Here is a 16,885-nt window from a genome sequence, read left to right on the forward strand (position 1 = left end):
TTATTTATTTATTTTTTAAAGTACATTTATTTTAGGGAGAGGGAGAGCACACATGAGCAAGGGGAAGGACAGAGGGAGAAGGAGGGAGAGAGAGAACCTCAAGCAGGCTCCACACAGAGGGCGGAGCCTGATATGGGGCTTGCTCTCATGACCGTGAGATCATGACCTGAGCCGAAACAAAGAGTCAGATGCTCAACTGACTGAGCCACCGCCACCCCCTTCCTTTAATTGCAAAGAACTTAGACAGTAGACTTGCGTAGCATCAAGACCTGTCACACACAGCTAGCCATTTAAGCAAAATCCTATTCCATTCCCTCCACTACAAAAGAAGACCAAGAATTTTGTCGTTTCCTTTTTTGCATACTCCCCACTCTGTGTAAGTTTATGTCCTCGCAGAGATAAGAACAAGCCAGTGGTTTCTGGAGGTTTCTGCACTGGTGGAGCATCTAACATTTCCACACAACACCTTTCCAGTAAACCCTTACTTAGTCTTTAGCAAAAGTGTTCTGGGTGCAAACTCTGAGGAGCAAACTTTTTTCTGTAAAGCCCCAGAGAGTAAATATTTTAGGCTTTGCAGGCCAAACCCAAACACTCAACTCTGCCATCATAGCATCAAAGCAGCTACAGACAATACATAAGTAAATAAGCATGGCTGTGTTCCAATAAAACTTTATTTACTAAACAGGCCAACTCCTGCCATAGAGCATACTTCTTCTTACTTGTCTTCTCTCCACATAAGAAAAAACTCTAGGGGCACCTGAGTGGCTCAGTGGGTTGAGCCACTGATCAGGTCATGGTCTCAGGGTCCTGGGATCAAGCCCCGCATTGGGCTCTCTACTAGGCAGGGAGCCTGCTTCCCCCTCTCTCTCTGCCTGCCTCTCTGCCTACTTGTGATTTCTCAGTCAAATAAATAAATAAACTCTTTTTTAAAAAAAAGAAAAAAACTCTGCCATTGTCCCCGGTTTTACGATCTCTTTCCCCAGTCCTTCCTCACTTCCCTCTCACTTCCATGCTAACTCTTGTTTTGTCCATTCTCTAGGTAAGGTCTCTACAGAGGATGGAGAGAGTCAACAGCACCTTGTTGACTGAGTTCATTCTCACAGGAATTCCCTACCCTCTCAGGCTAAGGACATTCCTGTTCATGTTCTTTTTGCTAACCTACATCCTGACTCAGCTGGGAAACCTGCTTATTCTAGTCGTTGTCTCAGTGGACCCGCAGCTCCATGCCCGTCCCATGTACATCTTTCTGGGTGTTCTCTCCATCATTGACATGGGCATCTCTACCATCATTGTCCCTCGCCTCATGATGAACTTCACTTTAGGCATTAAACCCATCCCATTTGGTTGCTGTGTGGCTCAGCTGTATTTCTATCACTTCCTGGGCAGCACCCAGTGCTTCCTCTACACCCTGATGGCCTACGACAGGTACCTGGCAATATGCCAGCCCCTGCGCTACCCCGTGCTCATGAATGGGAGGTTATGCACCATCCTCGTGGCTGGAGCTTGGGTGGCTGGCTCCATCCATGGGGCTATCCAAGCCATCCTAACCTTCCGTCTGCCCTACTGTGGGCCCAATCAGGTAGATTACTTCTTCTGTGACATCCCTGCAGTTTTGAGGCTAGCCTGTGCTGACACAACCGTCAATGAGCAGGTGACCTTTGTGGACATTGGGGTGGTGGTTGCCACTTGCTTCTTCCTGATCCTCCTCTCCTATGTACAGATCACTCAGGCCATCCTGAGAATCCGTACAACTGATGGGCGGCGCCGGGCCTTTTCGACCTGTGGAGCCCACGTAACCGTGGTCACCATCTACTATGTGCCCTGTGCCTTCATCTACCTGCGGCCTGAAACCAACAGCCCCCTGGATGGGGCAGCTGCCTTATTTCCCACAGCTATCACCCCTTTCCTCAACCCCCTCATCTATACACTGCGGAACCAAGACGTAAAGCTGGCCCTGAAGAGAATGATAGGAGCCCCTGGGATGAAGAGTAACGTTTGAAAGTGTCTACAGTTTATTCTAATGCTTAGATTTCAGCGAGGTTTTTATTTTTGTTTCTTGTTTTTTTCTTTTATGTAGCCACATAATAGCCATAAAATAAGATCAAACAGTTTTAAGTGAAATACTGCTTTCTAGCAATTCCTTGGTGTCCCCTTCAGATAAACAACTCTCAGCTGCTTCAACAACAAAAAGGGAGACCACAGTCACCCAGAAGATAGCAATAGGTGTCACACTTAGACATCCAGAGGATTACTAGGACAAAAGCATCTAATGGGCTTTACAGCTTCCAGGTTTACATTGGACAAGCATAAGATGGACTGTAGAGCTTTTGATGGGAGAACATTTTTCTGTTCTGTTCTGTTCTGTTCTGTTCCAGTTGGATATATACATCAGGAGCTAGTGTTTGATGAGAAATTACAGCTGCCCTGCTGTGTACATGTTAACGGGCCTTGTTCTGGGGACTTCCTGAAGCCATTATTGGATGTGGGAGGAACTCAAGTGCCTACTCTACCTTGCCTGCTGAAAAAATAACACTTCTCTTAAACTGGTGCTTTCACAAACTAAACCAAATTAAACAATCCTTCCCCCAAAAAAGGCAATAAAGTCTTTTCAAAAGTCTCAGTAATAAATTCCCCCACCCCTAAAAATAAAGTTCAATATAAAATTTCCCAGTAGAAGAAAATAAGGTGGCAGGCCTGGGAGGCTCAGTCTGTGGGTATCTCCCTGTTGGTTTCTCATTATCTCATGTGTCCTGAGATGGAGACCCACATGGCTCTGTGCTCAGAGTTGAGTCTACTTGAAGGTTCTCTCCCTCTGCTCCTCCCCCTACTCATGCACATGCACATGCATCAGGCTCTCTGCTCAGTAGAGAACCTGCTTCCCCCTCTCTCTCTCTGCCTGCCTCCCTGCCTATTCGTGATCTCTGTCTGTCAAATAAATAAATAAAATCTTTTAAAAATAATAAATAAAATTTAAAAATAAAATAAATAAATCTTTTAAAAAAGAGAAAACATAAGGCAATTAATCAGGGCACCAGAATGTGTCCTAATTAGTATTTCATATCAATTTAAATTTGTGAGTTTTACAAGCTTTCATTAAGTCAGCTGGGGCCTAATCAATGTGGGCAAATTTTGTGCATTATCTCTTGTTTCAACCCCTTAGCACCTCCAATCTTATTCTGTTAAGATTCTGCCTCATTCTCCAGCTTTTCATGTTGGATGGTTGCTTTACCTATGTGATGAAATCATGTCTAGAAAGCAAAGTCTCTTGGGCACAGCAGAGAGTCCTATAAATGTTCATTTCCAAAGGACTCAAGGTCACCTAATTAGAGATTTAAAAAACTAGCCATTCACCCTTGGATGAAGCTGACTGACAAAATTTCTCAATATTTTGTTCAGGAAACAATGTACTAGATACCAACTCCCTTAAACTGGAACATTACTTATGAAATATCTTAATCTTTCAAAATATTTAATAAATAAAATGGTTAAACCATGAATTACAAAAATAAACATAAATCTATAGCTCATAAACCAAAAATATTTCCAAGGGCTATTGTACATCTTGTTTCTATTTTCCCAGGTGCTTAACACAGTGCTATCATACCTGTTGTCTTATCAATAACCAAACAATATTAAAATGATCTGTAAGTGGGATGCCTGGGTGGCTCAGTCAGTTGAGCATCTGCCTTCAGCTCAGGTCATGATCCCAGGATCCTGGGATGTCAGGTTCCCAGCTTGGCGGGGAGCCTGCTTCTCCCTCTCTTCCCTGCTTGTGCTTGCTCTCACTGTTTCTCTCTCCCAAATAAATAAATAAAAAATTTTTTTAAATGATCTGTAAGGATATAATAAAAATACACGTCAAAATGGAACGATTCTGAGACAAATATTTGTTTAAAAAGTAGATTGAGGGGCGCCTGGGTGGCTCAGTGGGTTAAAGCCTCTGCCTTCGGCTCAGGTCATGATCTCAGGGTCCTGGAATTGAGCCCCGCATTGTGCTTTCTGCTCAGCAGGGATCCTGCTTCCTCCTCTCTCTCTCTGCCTGCCTTTCTGCCTACTTGTGATCTCTGTCAAATAAATAAAACCTTTAAAAAATAAAAATTAAAAAAAAATAAAATAAAAAGTAGATTGGGCTCTAAGTGGAGCACAGGGTGCTGGAGGGTAGGTTGTAGTATAACAGACTACAAGAGGAATTGAAATAGAGCAGTTTATTTCTCAGAGGACCTGGAGGAATTACTCTGCATGCCTCAAGGACCTCATGGGGAGATCAAGGCAGAGTGCAGAGAAAGGCAGGACCTGGGGCACTTGTCTCTATTCAGGTCTGTAGGTGGAGTGCTTTGGGATTATCTTCATCTGATAGCCAGATTGAGCAATCCAAACCAAAAGAGCAGGATTTTAGTAAACTGCAGAAGAGTCTTATTTATCTAAAGCTTACAGGAGGGTAAGGTTCTAAGGGGCAGGGGAGACTGTTGATCACAAGGGCTATTGGGGAAGGCATATCAGGAATTTACACTTGCCTATGTCTCTAAGGCTGTTACCCAGGACAGGAGCTTGCAAGAAAGGCTAGTGTCAGTTTCAAGACTCTACAGCCTGGGGGCAGTAGGTTGAGTGTCTGCCTTTGGCTCAGGTCATGATTCCAGGGTCTAGGATCAAGTCCCAAGTCCAGCTCCTTGGGAGGGAGCCTGCTTCTCCCTTTCCCTCTGCCCCTCCTCACCATTTCTGCAAACTCTCACTCTCCCTCTCTCAAATAAATAAAATCTTTTTTAAAATATCACTGTAGGGGGCATCTGGGTGGCTCAGTGAGTTAAGCCTCTGCCTTTGGCTCAAGTCACGATCTCAGGGTCCCGGGATCAAGCCCCACATCGGGCTTCTTGCTCAGCGGAGAGCCTGCTTCTCCCTCTGCCTGCTGCTCCCCCTGCTTGTGCTCTCTCTCTCTCTCTGACAAATAAATAAACAAAATATTTTTTTTCTTTTTTAAAGATTTTATTTATTTATTTGAGAGAGAGACAGTGAGAGAGAGCATGAGCAAGGAGAAAGTCAGAGGGAGAAGCAGACTCCCCGTGGAGCTGGGAGCCCGATGCGGGACTCGACGCTGGGACTCCGGGATCATGACCTGAGCCAAAGGCAGTCGTCCAACCAACTGAGCCACCCAGGGGTATTTTTTTTTAAATCAATTAAAAACCAAGGATGCCTGGGCTCGGTAAGTTAAGCAACTGCCTTCGGCTCAGGTCATGATCCCAGGGCCCTGGGACTGAGCCCTGCATTGGGCTCCGTGCTGGGTGGAGAGCCTGCTTCTCTCTCTCCCTCTCCCTCTACCTGCCACTCTGCCTAATTGTGCTTTCTCTATCTCCCTGTCAAATAAATAAATTAAATATTTTTTTAAAAAATGAACAATGGTGCAAGTGCTATGGAGAACAGTATGGTGGTTCCTAAAAAAAATTAAAAGTAGAATTACCAACTGATTCAGCAATGCCATTTCTGGGTACACATCCAAAAGAATTGAAAGCAGGATCTCAAAGAGCTATTTTCAGCAGTGTTTTCAATAGCCAAAAGATGGAAGCAACACAAGGGTCCATTTTTCTTTCTAAATATCCTCTGATGGATGAATGGATAAGCAAAATGTGATATAAACATACAGTGGAATATTACACTGCCTTTAAAAAGAAGGGAATTATGGGATGCCTGGGTGGCTCAGTGGGCTAAACGTCTGCCTTCAGCTCTGATCATGATCCCAGAGTCCTGGGATCAAGCCCTGCATCAGGCTCCCTGCTCAACAGTGAGTCTATTTCTCCCTCTCCCACTGCCCCTCTGCCTGCTTGTGCTCTCTCTCTCTCAAATAAATAAATAAAATCTTAAAATAAATAAATAAATAGGAGAATTCTGACCTATGTTACAATATGGATGAATCTTTAAGATATTCTGCTAGGTGAAATAAGCCAGTCCCCAAAAGACAAACACTGTATGAGTCCACTTATATGAATACCCAGAACTGTCAAAGTCATAGAGGCAGAAAGGAGAATGGTGGTTGCCAGAGGCTGGGGAGAAGGGAGAAATGGGGAGTTATTTAATAGGTATAAAGTTTCAGCACTGCAGTTTGAAAGAAGTTTTGGAGATGGTTGCCCAATAGTGTGAATATACCTAACACTACTGAACTGTACGCTTAAAAATGGTAAAGCTGGGAAATGGTGTATGTGAAAAATAAAAAGATAATAATGCCCAGAGTGGGAGAAGAGTGAGAAGGACTATAGATGAAAAAGATAGGCCATATGATCATCGAAGCTGGCTGAACATAGGGTTTCATTCTGCTACTCCCATTACTCATGTATGCTTGGAAATGTCCCTAATAAAAAAGATTCTTTGAAAGCCATAGCTTTGAAAATCTCAGGAAAAAGTTTTCCAAGTAGAGGGAAAGACTAATACAATTCAAGGCTCAGGGGTGGAAAAGAGTTTGGCGTGTTTGAAAGGAAAGGGGAGGTCTTTGAAGAGTAGTGCTTGGGAAGAGAGTACACGGTCTCAGCACTGGAGCAGGCAAGGGTCAGGTCATGGAAAACCTTGAAAACTACCCAAGTTTGCACTTAATCTACTATGATAGGCAACATGTTAGTTAGTTTTTGATCGCTGCAGAGCAAGGGATCACAAACGCAGCAACTTCAAAGGAAGCCCATTCATTAGCTCACAGTTTTGGAGGTTCGCAGTGCAAGTACCGCCTGACTTTGTTCTCTGCTCAGGATCTCACCAGGCTGAAACCCAGGTGTCCTTGCACTGCCTTCTCGTCTGGAGGTCAGGGTTCACTTCCAGGCTCACAGGGTTGTGGCAGAATTCAGTTGCTTGCCATGCCGGGACTTAGGTCTCTGTTCCCTTGTGGGCTGTCAGCTAGTGGGCACTCTCAGCTTCAAGGGGAACCAAATTCCTTGTCAAGGGGCCCCTTCCATGGTTAATGCCAAAAGCAGACTCTCCCTCACCCGGAATCCTTCTCGTGCTTCAGATCTCTCTTTCATTCTTTCCTTTTTTAAAGATTTTATTTACTTGACAGAGATCACAAGTACGCAGAGAGGCAGGCAGAGAGAAAAAGGGGGAAGCAGGCTCCCAGCTGAGCAGAGAGCCCGATGCGGGACTTGATCCCAGGACCCTGAGTCAAAGGCAAAGGCTCATGACTCATGACCTGAGTCAAAGGCAAAGGCTTAACCTACTGAGCCACCCATGTGCCCCCAAATCTCTCTTTCTATGAAGAACCCAGTCCTTTTTTTTTTTTAAAGATTTTATTTATTTATTTGACAGAGAGAGATCACAAGCAGGCAGAGAGGCAGGCAGAGAGAGAGGAGGAAGCAGGCTCCCTGCTGAGCAGAGAGCCCGATGCGGGCTCGATCCCAGGACCCTGAGATCATGACCTGAGCCGAAGGCAGAGACTTAACCCTCTAAGCCACCCAGGCACCCCGAACCCAGTCCTTTTTAAGGGCTCACCCAATTAATCTAGGCCCACAGAGGATAATCTTCCTATTTTAAGATCATTTCATTTGGGACCTTAATTACATTTGCAAAATCCCTTTATACCAGCACCTAGAAGAAATTTTGACTGTGTTTGACTGAATAACTGGAAGTAAGTAAATACACCACAGGGCAAAAATCTAATCTTGGAAGTCATCTTAGGCAGATGCTTAAAAGCTTCTCAACTTTCTCAATGTTCATGTAGGATAAAATGGATGATTTTAAGAAATCAGCTGGAAGAGGTGCCATCACCAGTCTTGGGACATTGCAGCATTGAAACCAGGCTGTCCCCAGCCAATGACTGAAGGTAATGGGTCAGGCACTAGGCTCAGGCCATTTCTGCCCAATTTCACCTGGGGCAGCGTCAGCCCCAGAGCTCCTACTGGGCTGCCTAAGACCTTCTCATAACTGCCTGTGGGCTGAAGCTCTTCCTACCCCATCTTCTTTCCTTTTCTCTGGCCCTGCTGTTCTTTTACTTTTTTTTTAAGATTTTATTTATTTATTTGACACACACACAGAGAAAGAGATCACAAGTAGGTCGAGGGGCAGGCAGAGAGAGAGGGAAGCAGGCTTTCCGCTGAGCGGAGAGCCGGATGCAGGGCTCTATCTCAAGACCCGAGACCATGACCTGAGCTGAAGGCAGAGGCTTAACCCTCTGAGACACCCAGGTGCCCCATGGGCCTGCTGTTCTGATTCTACCTTAGAGTCTACTTCCTGCAGAATCTGAATTAAAATACCTGGCCATATAGAAACCTCAATGTCCTCTTTCCTTTTCTGAAGAGGGAAGGTTTATTTTCTCACTGGGAGGTATATATTAGCATATTTTTAAATTATTTTTAGGGTGTGCCAGGGTGGTTCACTGGGTTAAATCTCTGCTTTCAGCTCAGGTCATGATCTCAGGGTGCTGGGATCAAGTCCTGCATCAGACTCTCTGCCCAGTGGGAAGCCTGCTTCTCCCTCTCTCTCTGCCTGCCTCTCTGCCTACTTGTGATCCCTCTCTCAAATAAATAAATAAAATCTTTTAAAATATATTATTTATTTTTAGAGAGAGGAAGAATGAGAGAGAAAGGTGTAGGGACAGAGGGAGAGAATCCCAAGCAGACTCCTCACTGAGCACAGAACCCAACAGGGGTCTCAATCTTATGACCCTGATGAGATCATGACCTGAGCTGAATTCAAGAGCCTTGCTTATTTCTTTCTAGAAGGGAGATCCCGGTGGCAACTCCCTAACAGCCCTACATGGGATGTACTCCATTCTGCAATTTGGGGATGCCCTGTTTACCAATCTACCACCCATTGTCCACATAAGACTAGAGTTGTCAGTGTAACTCTTCCATCATTGCCTTTGTAAGTAGGCAAAGATACGTGTCTGTTTTGTTCACCACTGCATCACCGGCACTAAGAAGAGTGCCTAGAGGGGCCCCTGGCTGGCTCCATCAGTAGAGCCACTCTTGATCTCAGTCTTGAGTTCAAGCCCCACGTTGGGCGTTAAGCTTTAAAAAAAATAAAAAGTGTATGGAACATAGCAGGCATTCAGTACGTACTTGTTGAATTAGTCAATGAATATAGTTAGATCTTTTGCCCCTTCACTTTATAAAAGGAAACAGAAATCTTGCCCTTCCCTCCACTTCCTCTTTACCTTATGCCTCCCAAATTCTGTCATCTGTACTTATTAACTTGTCAAATTGATAATATTTATATCCTATTCCATAACCTTCAGTAGACCTCTGTTACTCTATGGTGATTCCAAATATAGAAAATCATTAAAAAGCATTTACCTAAAGAGTATTACATTATGACTGTGTAAATATTGTTTATATAGCCAGTTAAGAATGTATGACTACACATTTTAATTGGTTATCTTTCTTATTTTCTTGCTCTCCATTCCTTTATCCTCAAGTTTTGACAAACTCTTAATCATTCCAGCTATCCTAAGGAATTCTCTTTTTCCCCTAGAGAACTCCCTTTGAGTCCCCACCCTGCATCTCAGCTGGTTGCTCTCGTAGTCTGTCACAGCTCTCCTCCTGGTGTAAGGGCCTATTTAGCCAGAGCAGCCCGACCTTGGTTGAACAGCCATTTTGTTGTTTATGCAGTGAAACTTAAACTGACCCTGCTCCCCCACCAGGGGAACTTAGTTAAAAAGCAAGTCCACAGCCTGGGTGGCTCAGTTGGTTAAGCATCTGCCTTCAGCTCAGGTCATCATCCCAGCATCATGGGATCGAGTCCCACATCAGACTCCTTGCTCTGTAGGGAGCCTGCTTCTCCCTCTGACTCTGCCTGCCACTCTGTCTGCCTGTGCTCACTCTCGCTCGCTCTCTCTCTAACAAATAAATAAATAAAATCTTTTAAAAAATAATAAAATAAAAGCAAGTCCACAGAACCAGTCCCAGGTAACAGAGCCCAAATACAAGGGTGGGTCAGGCCAGGTGGAGACCTCCAATCAGTAGAGCATGCATACTGTCTCCCTAGCTACCAAGGAGTATGGGCCCCGCCCTTTGGGCGCCTTTTGGGCGCCAATTCTGACTAAGGTGATAAGCTAGTTCAAATAGCTACTATGGGGTGAATTGTAATTCAGTTGGCCACCCGTGTGGGACCTAGCAAGACTGTGCAGCTTTCTCTGTGTGTTACAATCTTATTGGCCACCTGTGTGTGGCCCAGGCCCAACCACATGGCCTTTGCTCTATAAAAGTTAGTCTGTGAGGCTGGGAAGGGTCACCTTCTCTGTAAGGGGTGTCCCTGAACGGTCTGTTTGAGGGTCGGTTTGATTCTTGATGCTTGGCGCGAAATAAAACTTTGCTTGACCTTCACTTTGTGTCAGTCTCGCTCCATTGACCATGGACCCATTATTGGGGGACCCAACATTGGGAACCCAACACTGGGTCTTTCTTATGGATTGGATCCCCAGTTACCTGAATTCTATGTCTTAATCTCTTTTGTTTTTCATGTTTCATTTTTACAGAATGGATCTTACAATAACTTCCTAAGAAACAGTATATAGATTGTAAAATTTTTGAATCCTAATATCAAAAAAATGTGGTGTCTTAAAGTGGTGTCTCTCCTGATAGGATGGGGGCCCCCAAATGTGGGGCCATGATCAGGTGGAAGCCAGTGGCCTGGGAGATGAAAGAATTCACCTGAGGCAGAACAAAGAAGGTGGTTTATTGCCTACATTGCAAGGGAGCTTCGAGGAGGACAGCAGGGGGGGGCAGTGGGTGGGGCTGTTTTTAAAGAGGGGAAGGTGGGGAGGATTTGGTGTATGGAATTTTCCCTTGTTTGGTAACTGTGCCTGGTTGTAAGTAGCCCATTGGTCAGTGAGGGCCTCTGGAGATTTTGAGGTGGGTGCCTGTTGGGTCTCTCTGTATTCAGCCAAGGGTGGGGGGGGGGGTCTCAGTGGCCTTTACTATATTCCAGCATGCAAGCCTGATTGCTTAAAAGGGGCCTCTGTGTAAAACTGTCCATGGAGCACCTGGCTGGCTCTATTGGTAGAGCCAGGAACTCTTGATCTTAGGATGGTGAGTTCAAGGCCCACATTGGGTATAGAGCTTACTTCGGAGAGAGAAAAAAAAAAGAGGTGTCCTTATTCTACCCTTACACTTAATTAAATATTTGGATGAGTACGGAATTCTAAGCTGAAACTCACTGATGTCTGTCTTTGAAGACCTGGTTTTAGTTGCCATCTGGCATCCAGTGTTGCTAAACTAAAACTCTGATGCCAGGAGTGCCTGGCTGGCTCAGTCTGTAGAACCTGTGACGCCTGATCTTACGGTTGTAAGTTCAAGCCCCATGTTGGGTATAGAGATTACTAAAAAATAAATAGGGGCACCTGGGTGGCTCAGTCAGTTGAGTATCTGCCTTTGGCTCAGGTTATGACCCCAGGGTTTGGCATCAAGTCCCACATTAGACTCACTGCTTGGTGAGGAGTCTGCTTCTCCCTCTGCCTCTGGTTCCCTCGGCTTGTGCTCACTCTTTCAATCTCTCTTTCTCTGACAAATAAATTTTTTAAATCTTTTTAAAAATAAAACTATTTCTTGGAGTGCCTAGGTGACTTGATCCATTAAGCATCTACCTTTGGTTCAGGTCATGATCCAATGTCCTGGAATGGAGCCCTGCATCTGGCTTCTTGCTCAGAGGGAGCCTGCTTCTCCCTCTTCCTCTGCCCCTCTCCCAGGCTTGTGCTCTCTCTGTCTCTCTCTCACTTGCTCGCTTTGCACTCTCTCTCTCTCAAATAAATAAATAAATCTTTAACTTTTTTAAAAAAATAGGGCACCTGGGTGGCTCACTTGATTGAGCAACTGCCTTCGGCTCGGGTCATGATCCTGGAGTCCACATGGGGCTCTCAGCTCCACAGGGAGTCTGCTTCTCCCTCTGACCGTCTCCCCTCTCATGCTCTCTCTCACTGTCTCCCTCTCAAATAAATAAATAAAATCTTTAAAAAGAATTTTTTTAAAATAAAGATTTTATTTATTTATTTATTTGAGAGAAAAAGAGTACAAGAGGGGTGCCTACGTGGCTCAGTAGGTTAAAGCCTCTGCCTTCAGCTCAGGTCATGATCCCAGGGTCCTGGGATCAAGCCCCACATGGGGCTCTCTGTTCAGCGGGGAGCCTGCTTCCCCCTCTCTCTCTGCCTGCCTCTCTACCTGCTTGTGATCTCTCTCTCTCTCTGTCAAATAAATACATAAATAAAATATTTTAAAAATTTTTTAAAAAAGGAAACTATAGTAAATGGCATAATCCTTCATATAGCAATGTGTTTTGCTAATACGGTAAAAGACGAGGTCGGGGGGACTTGCCTGCAAATGGCAAGTCTAATGGGCAAAGTGTTAACTGAGAACTTAATGTGTTCAGCACCATAGAAGGTGCAGAGAAGTCTTGACCTCCTGTGTGACTTGAACGACTAGTTAGAGAGCCAAAGCTAATATACATTGCAAAGAACAGCAGAAAATGTTCCATGTTATATTGTGGCCGAATACTAAAGGTACTGCAGCTTTCCATAGAGTCTGGAGAAGTCAGGAGGGACATAAGGAGAGAGAGTTGGGAGGGAATGTGGGACCAGGAGGGGCCTGGCCAAATTGTGCAGAGGAAGAAACGGGCAGGGGGAAGTGAGGCTATTTGGTAAGCATGAGGGCTCAGGAATGAGTGAATGCTACTATTGTAGTAGCAATTTCAGAGCCGCTAAGAAATGTGGGACAGACAAGGGACAGACATGATGCAAGTGACATTTAAGATACAGTATGGGGGCGCCTGGGTGGCTCAGTGGGTTAAAGCCTCTCCCTTCGGCTCAGGCCATGATCCCAGGGTTCTGGGATCGAGCCCCACATCGGGCTTTCTGCTCAGCAGGGAGCCTGCTTCCTCCTCTCTCTGCCTGCCTCTCTGCCTACTTGTGATCTCTGTCTGTCAAATAGGTAAATAAAATCTTTAAAAAAAAAAAAAAAGATACAGTTTATAGGGGTGCCTGGGTGGCTCAGGTGTTGGGCATCTGCCTTTGGCTCAGGTCATGATCCTAGGGTCCTGGGATCGAGCCCCTGCTTGGCGGGAAGCCTGCTTCTCCCTCTCCCACTCCCTGTGCTTGTGTTCCCTCTCTCTAAGTCTCTGTGTGTGTGTGTGTCAAATAAATAAAATCTTGAAGAAGGAAGAAGAAAGAACATGAAAAGGAAAGCCTGATTAATTAATAGAACCAGAGCGCCTTCTACAGGGGAGGTAGGGTTGGAGGCCAGAGCTATTTTATGGAAGAAGATAATTAGGTGCGGCTTAGATATGCTGATATCTAAGAATGGCAAACCACTCTTTCAGACCAATCCCCACCCTTCCCATCAAAGAGACTCTGAATCAAGACTTTTGTCAGCCTGGCACCCACTGTGACTAAGAGATACTAAACGTACCAGCTGTTTCTATAATGCCACCAGGCCCTCCCAGAAGAGTAAGAAGGCATCATATATTCCTTGAATCAAGATAAGGCCCAGAGCTTTGCCAAAAGGGAAGTAGTGTCACCAGCTGGACCCGAAGACCTGACCTTTATTGCCCACTTGCCTGTACTCACTGGCCTGTATCCCACATTTTTCCTTAAGCTCTTCTTTTCCAGCTTATCTCTTAACTCAGGCAGATGGAAAGAGAAACCACCCAAGTGATAACAGCTACGCCGGCAAGAGCTCCAACCAGTCCAGACCGCCCAGACAAGTTTGAGTGTTAACACCCAAAATTTGTGCCTATGCAGATGGACAATGGAATGACCCCTAGAATGACCTACAACTACCTTTAACTCATTATAATACTAAAATCTCCACCCAAGAGGAGTATAAGCCTCATTTACATAATATGCGATATATGTACAGGAATGTTTCCTTTCTTAAGGCACATGCCTGGCCTTGTGCCCTCCGCTACATATGATGTCAGGGTTTCTTTATCTAAATATTCATTCCAACCCTAAAATAAAAGAATTCCGTTCACCCTTGGTCGGGGTCTCGCTGCTTTGGAAGTTATTTCTGGTCATCTCCTTATTTCCTGCAAATGGTTTACTCTGTGTGACAACTCCACCTGGTGTATCTGTGACTCATCAAGGAGCAAACTCACCTGGGTTCGGTATGGAACCCCGGAATTCAGTATGGATTCAGACTATTTTGACTTAATTAATAATAATAAATAAGAAACCCTGAGAGATGTGCTTACTTAATAGGTCAAGGTGGAAGAACCAGCAAGCCCACAGCTCTCACTGGTAAAAAAAAAAAAAAAAAAAAAAAAAAAAAATTAGATTTAAAGAACTCAGAAGGTTGGGGCACCTGGTGGGCTCCGTGGGTGGAGCAAGTAACTCTTGATCTTGGGGTTGTAAACCTTCTTTTTTTTTTTTTAAGATTTTTATTTATTTGACAGAGATCACAAGTAGACAGAGAGGCAGGCAAAGAGAGAAAGGGGGAAGCAGGCTCCCTGCTGAGCAGAGAGCCCAATGTGAGGCTGGATCCCAAGACCCTCAAATCATGACCTGAGCCAAAGGCAGAGGCTTTAACCCACTGAACCACCCAAGCGCCCCAATCTTGGGGTTGTAACTTTGGGTGTAGAGATTATTTAAAATCTTTAAAAATAAAAAATAATTTTTAAAAAATAATAAATTTTTTAAAAAGATTTTATTTATTTATTTGACGGAGATCACAAGTAGGCAGAGAAGCAGGCAGAGAGAGAGAGGAGGAAGCAGGATCCCTGCTGAGCAGAGAGCACAATGCGGGGCTCAATTCCAGGACCCTGAGATCATGACCTGAGTAGAAGGCAGAGGCTTTAACCCACTGAGCCACCAAGGTGCCCCCCCCAAAAATAAAAAATTTTAACTCCAGAATCTGGAGCCTCACTCAGTCCACTGGCAAGTCAAGAATGGAGGGGAGACCCTTGAAAATCCCGGTCTTGAGGTACTTTTCTCTGCACAGTGAACGGGAAAATGCAGGCTACCTAGGAGTTCAATTTTTATCTCTCCTACATCATAATTTATTTCTGAAATTGTCCTAATTTTCCAGTTAAGAACATCACGGTTCTTCCAGCATAATTGTCTTCGGAAGGCTGAGGGAATCAAGTAGCAGGAGCAAAGCAATGGATCTGCCCTTCCCTATGTCCTTGAAACTCCTGAAGAGAGGGCGATCGCCTACTGGGAAAGGAGGGTGCGGGCTATCACGAGCGGCCACAGAAACAATCACTGCTTTGGAAGGACTAGAGAGGATGTAAGTAAGAGACAGTAGAATAAACCTCCTGGTTTCTCTGGTGTAAGCTGCCAAAGGCTACCCTCTAGTAGGCAAAGGAAAGAAAGAGAAGAGCACCTTCCCACTCCGTGATTATGGTGAATTTGTGGAGGCAAGACATTCGAATAGGAAGCATCTACTATGAAATCCAGAGACAGGAGATTAGACCTCATATACGTATTTGGGCTGGATGCAAAAAAAAAAAAAAAGAAAGAAAGAAAGAAAAGAAAAGAAAAAGAAAAAACCCAAAACACCCTGAGTCATCACCATGAAGATGATATTTAATTATTTTTAAAATATATGTGATGGGGCATCTGGGTGCCTCAGTGGGTTAAGCCTCTGCTTTCGGCTTGGGTCATGATCTCAGGGTCCTGGGATGGAGCCCTACATTGGGCTCTCTGCTCAGCAGGGAGCCTGCCTCCCCCCTCTCTCTGTCTGCCTCTCTGCCTACTTGTGCTCTCTCTCTGTCAAATAAATAAATAAAATGTTTAAAATATATATTTTATATAATACATATTATATATTTTTTATAGATATGAAAAGGAGCAAGTACAAAATGCGTCACAGCTAAACAGCATCCCAGGAGTGGCGCCTGCGCCTTAGATCTTTGCATCCTCTTCTTGTTGCAGCTACTTACTAGCCTGCATTGCAGGCGTCCCTCATAACACTCTTCTTGGTGGTAATTTGGCACTTCCACCACCAGGTGGAGATGTGCTACCGCTTTTCAGTTATCGGTGCGAAGAGCGGCTCTAAAGAAATTGGGGTGTGGGAGAGGGGTCAGGTTCTTTCCTTCCAGTGCTTATACCAATAAGCACTTGCGGGGCGCCTGGGTGGCTCAGTGGTTAAAGCCTCTGCCTTCGGCTCAGGTTATGATCTTAGGGTCTTAGGATCGAGCCCTACATCGGGCTCTTTGCTCAGCAGGGAGCTTGCTTCCTCCTCTCTCTCTGCCTGCCTCTGCCTACTTGTGATCTCTCTCTGTCAAATAAATAAAATATTTTTAAAAAATAAATTAAAAAACAAACAAACAAACAAATAAGCACTTGCCTTCATGCCCAAGAGCGAAAAGAATTTGGAGGGTGAGCATAAAAGGTCAGGCAGTGGCTGCCTCTTCCTCTCTTTTTGTTTTCTTAGTCCTTTGGTTTCCATGGGGATCTGTGTTTGAGCAGCAACTCAGAACCCATTGACTGCCCCTCAAGGCTTGGGGCTGCGCCCAGAGTCGCGCTGTGAAGAACAGCAGGAGTTAGAATGGGTGGAAAGAAAGAGAAGATTTGTTTAGTAAATTTGGACAGCAAAAGCTGAGGACAGGTAGCGGAGGAGTGATGAGGTAGGCCATAGATTGAGGTGCTCATAGGAATGGGAAAGGCAGACAACTGTTTCAGTTCAAATAAAATTTCGGGACGTTAATATCTTTTCAAAACCAATTCAGTCAAGTGTCCTTTGTCTTCTCACCAACAGATTATCTCAGGGCACACTCCCAGCCCTGGATGTTACCAGGTCCTCTCCCGCCTCTATCCAAAAACATGTCTGCAGTCATGTGGCAGAACCTGCTTGGGTTTCTTCTCTAGAGTCTGGTTCCCAAAGTTCTGGAGCTCTGGAACAAGAGAGGAGAACTCTGGAAAAGACCAGATGCAGTATGCCCCATGGGGGGGCATAGCACCTGGTGCGGAGTAAGCTCTGGGGAATATACA

General features: G+C 44.9%; 1 protein-coding gene across 1 annotated transcript; it reads left to right on the plus strand.

Annotated features, from left to right (window-relative positions):
• Window positions 1-1,057: 1,057 nt before the first annotated feature.
• LOC131837114 (olfactory receptor 10G3) lies at window positions 1,058-1,999 on the plus strand. The gene has a single exon (XM_059183373.1). The coding sequence runs from the start codon at window positions 1,058-1,060 to the stop codon at window positions 1,997-1,999; it is 942 nt and encodes a 313-aa protein (XP_059039356.1).
• The last annotated feature ends 14,886 nt before the right edge of the window (window positions 2,000-16,885 follow it).

The sequence above is a fragment of the Mustela lutreola genome, chromosome 7 (genome assembly GCF_030435805.1).
Source record: "Mustela lutreola isolate mMusLut2 chromosome 7, mMusLut2.pri, whole genome shotgun sequence".
Taxonomy (NCBI): Eukaryota; Metazoa; Chordata; class Mammalia; order Carnivora; family Mustelidae; genus Mustela; species Mustela lutreola.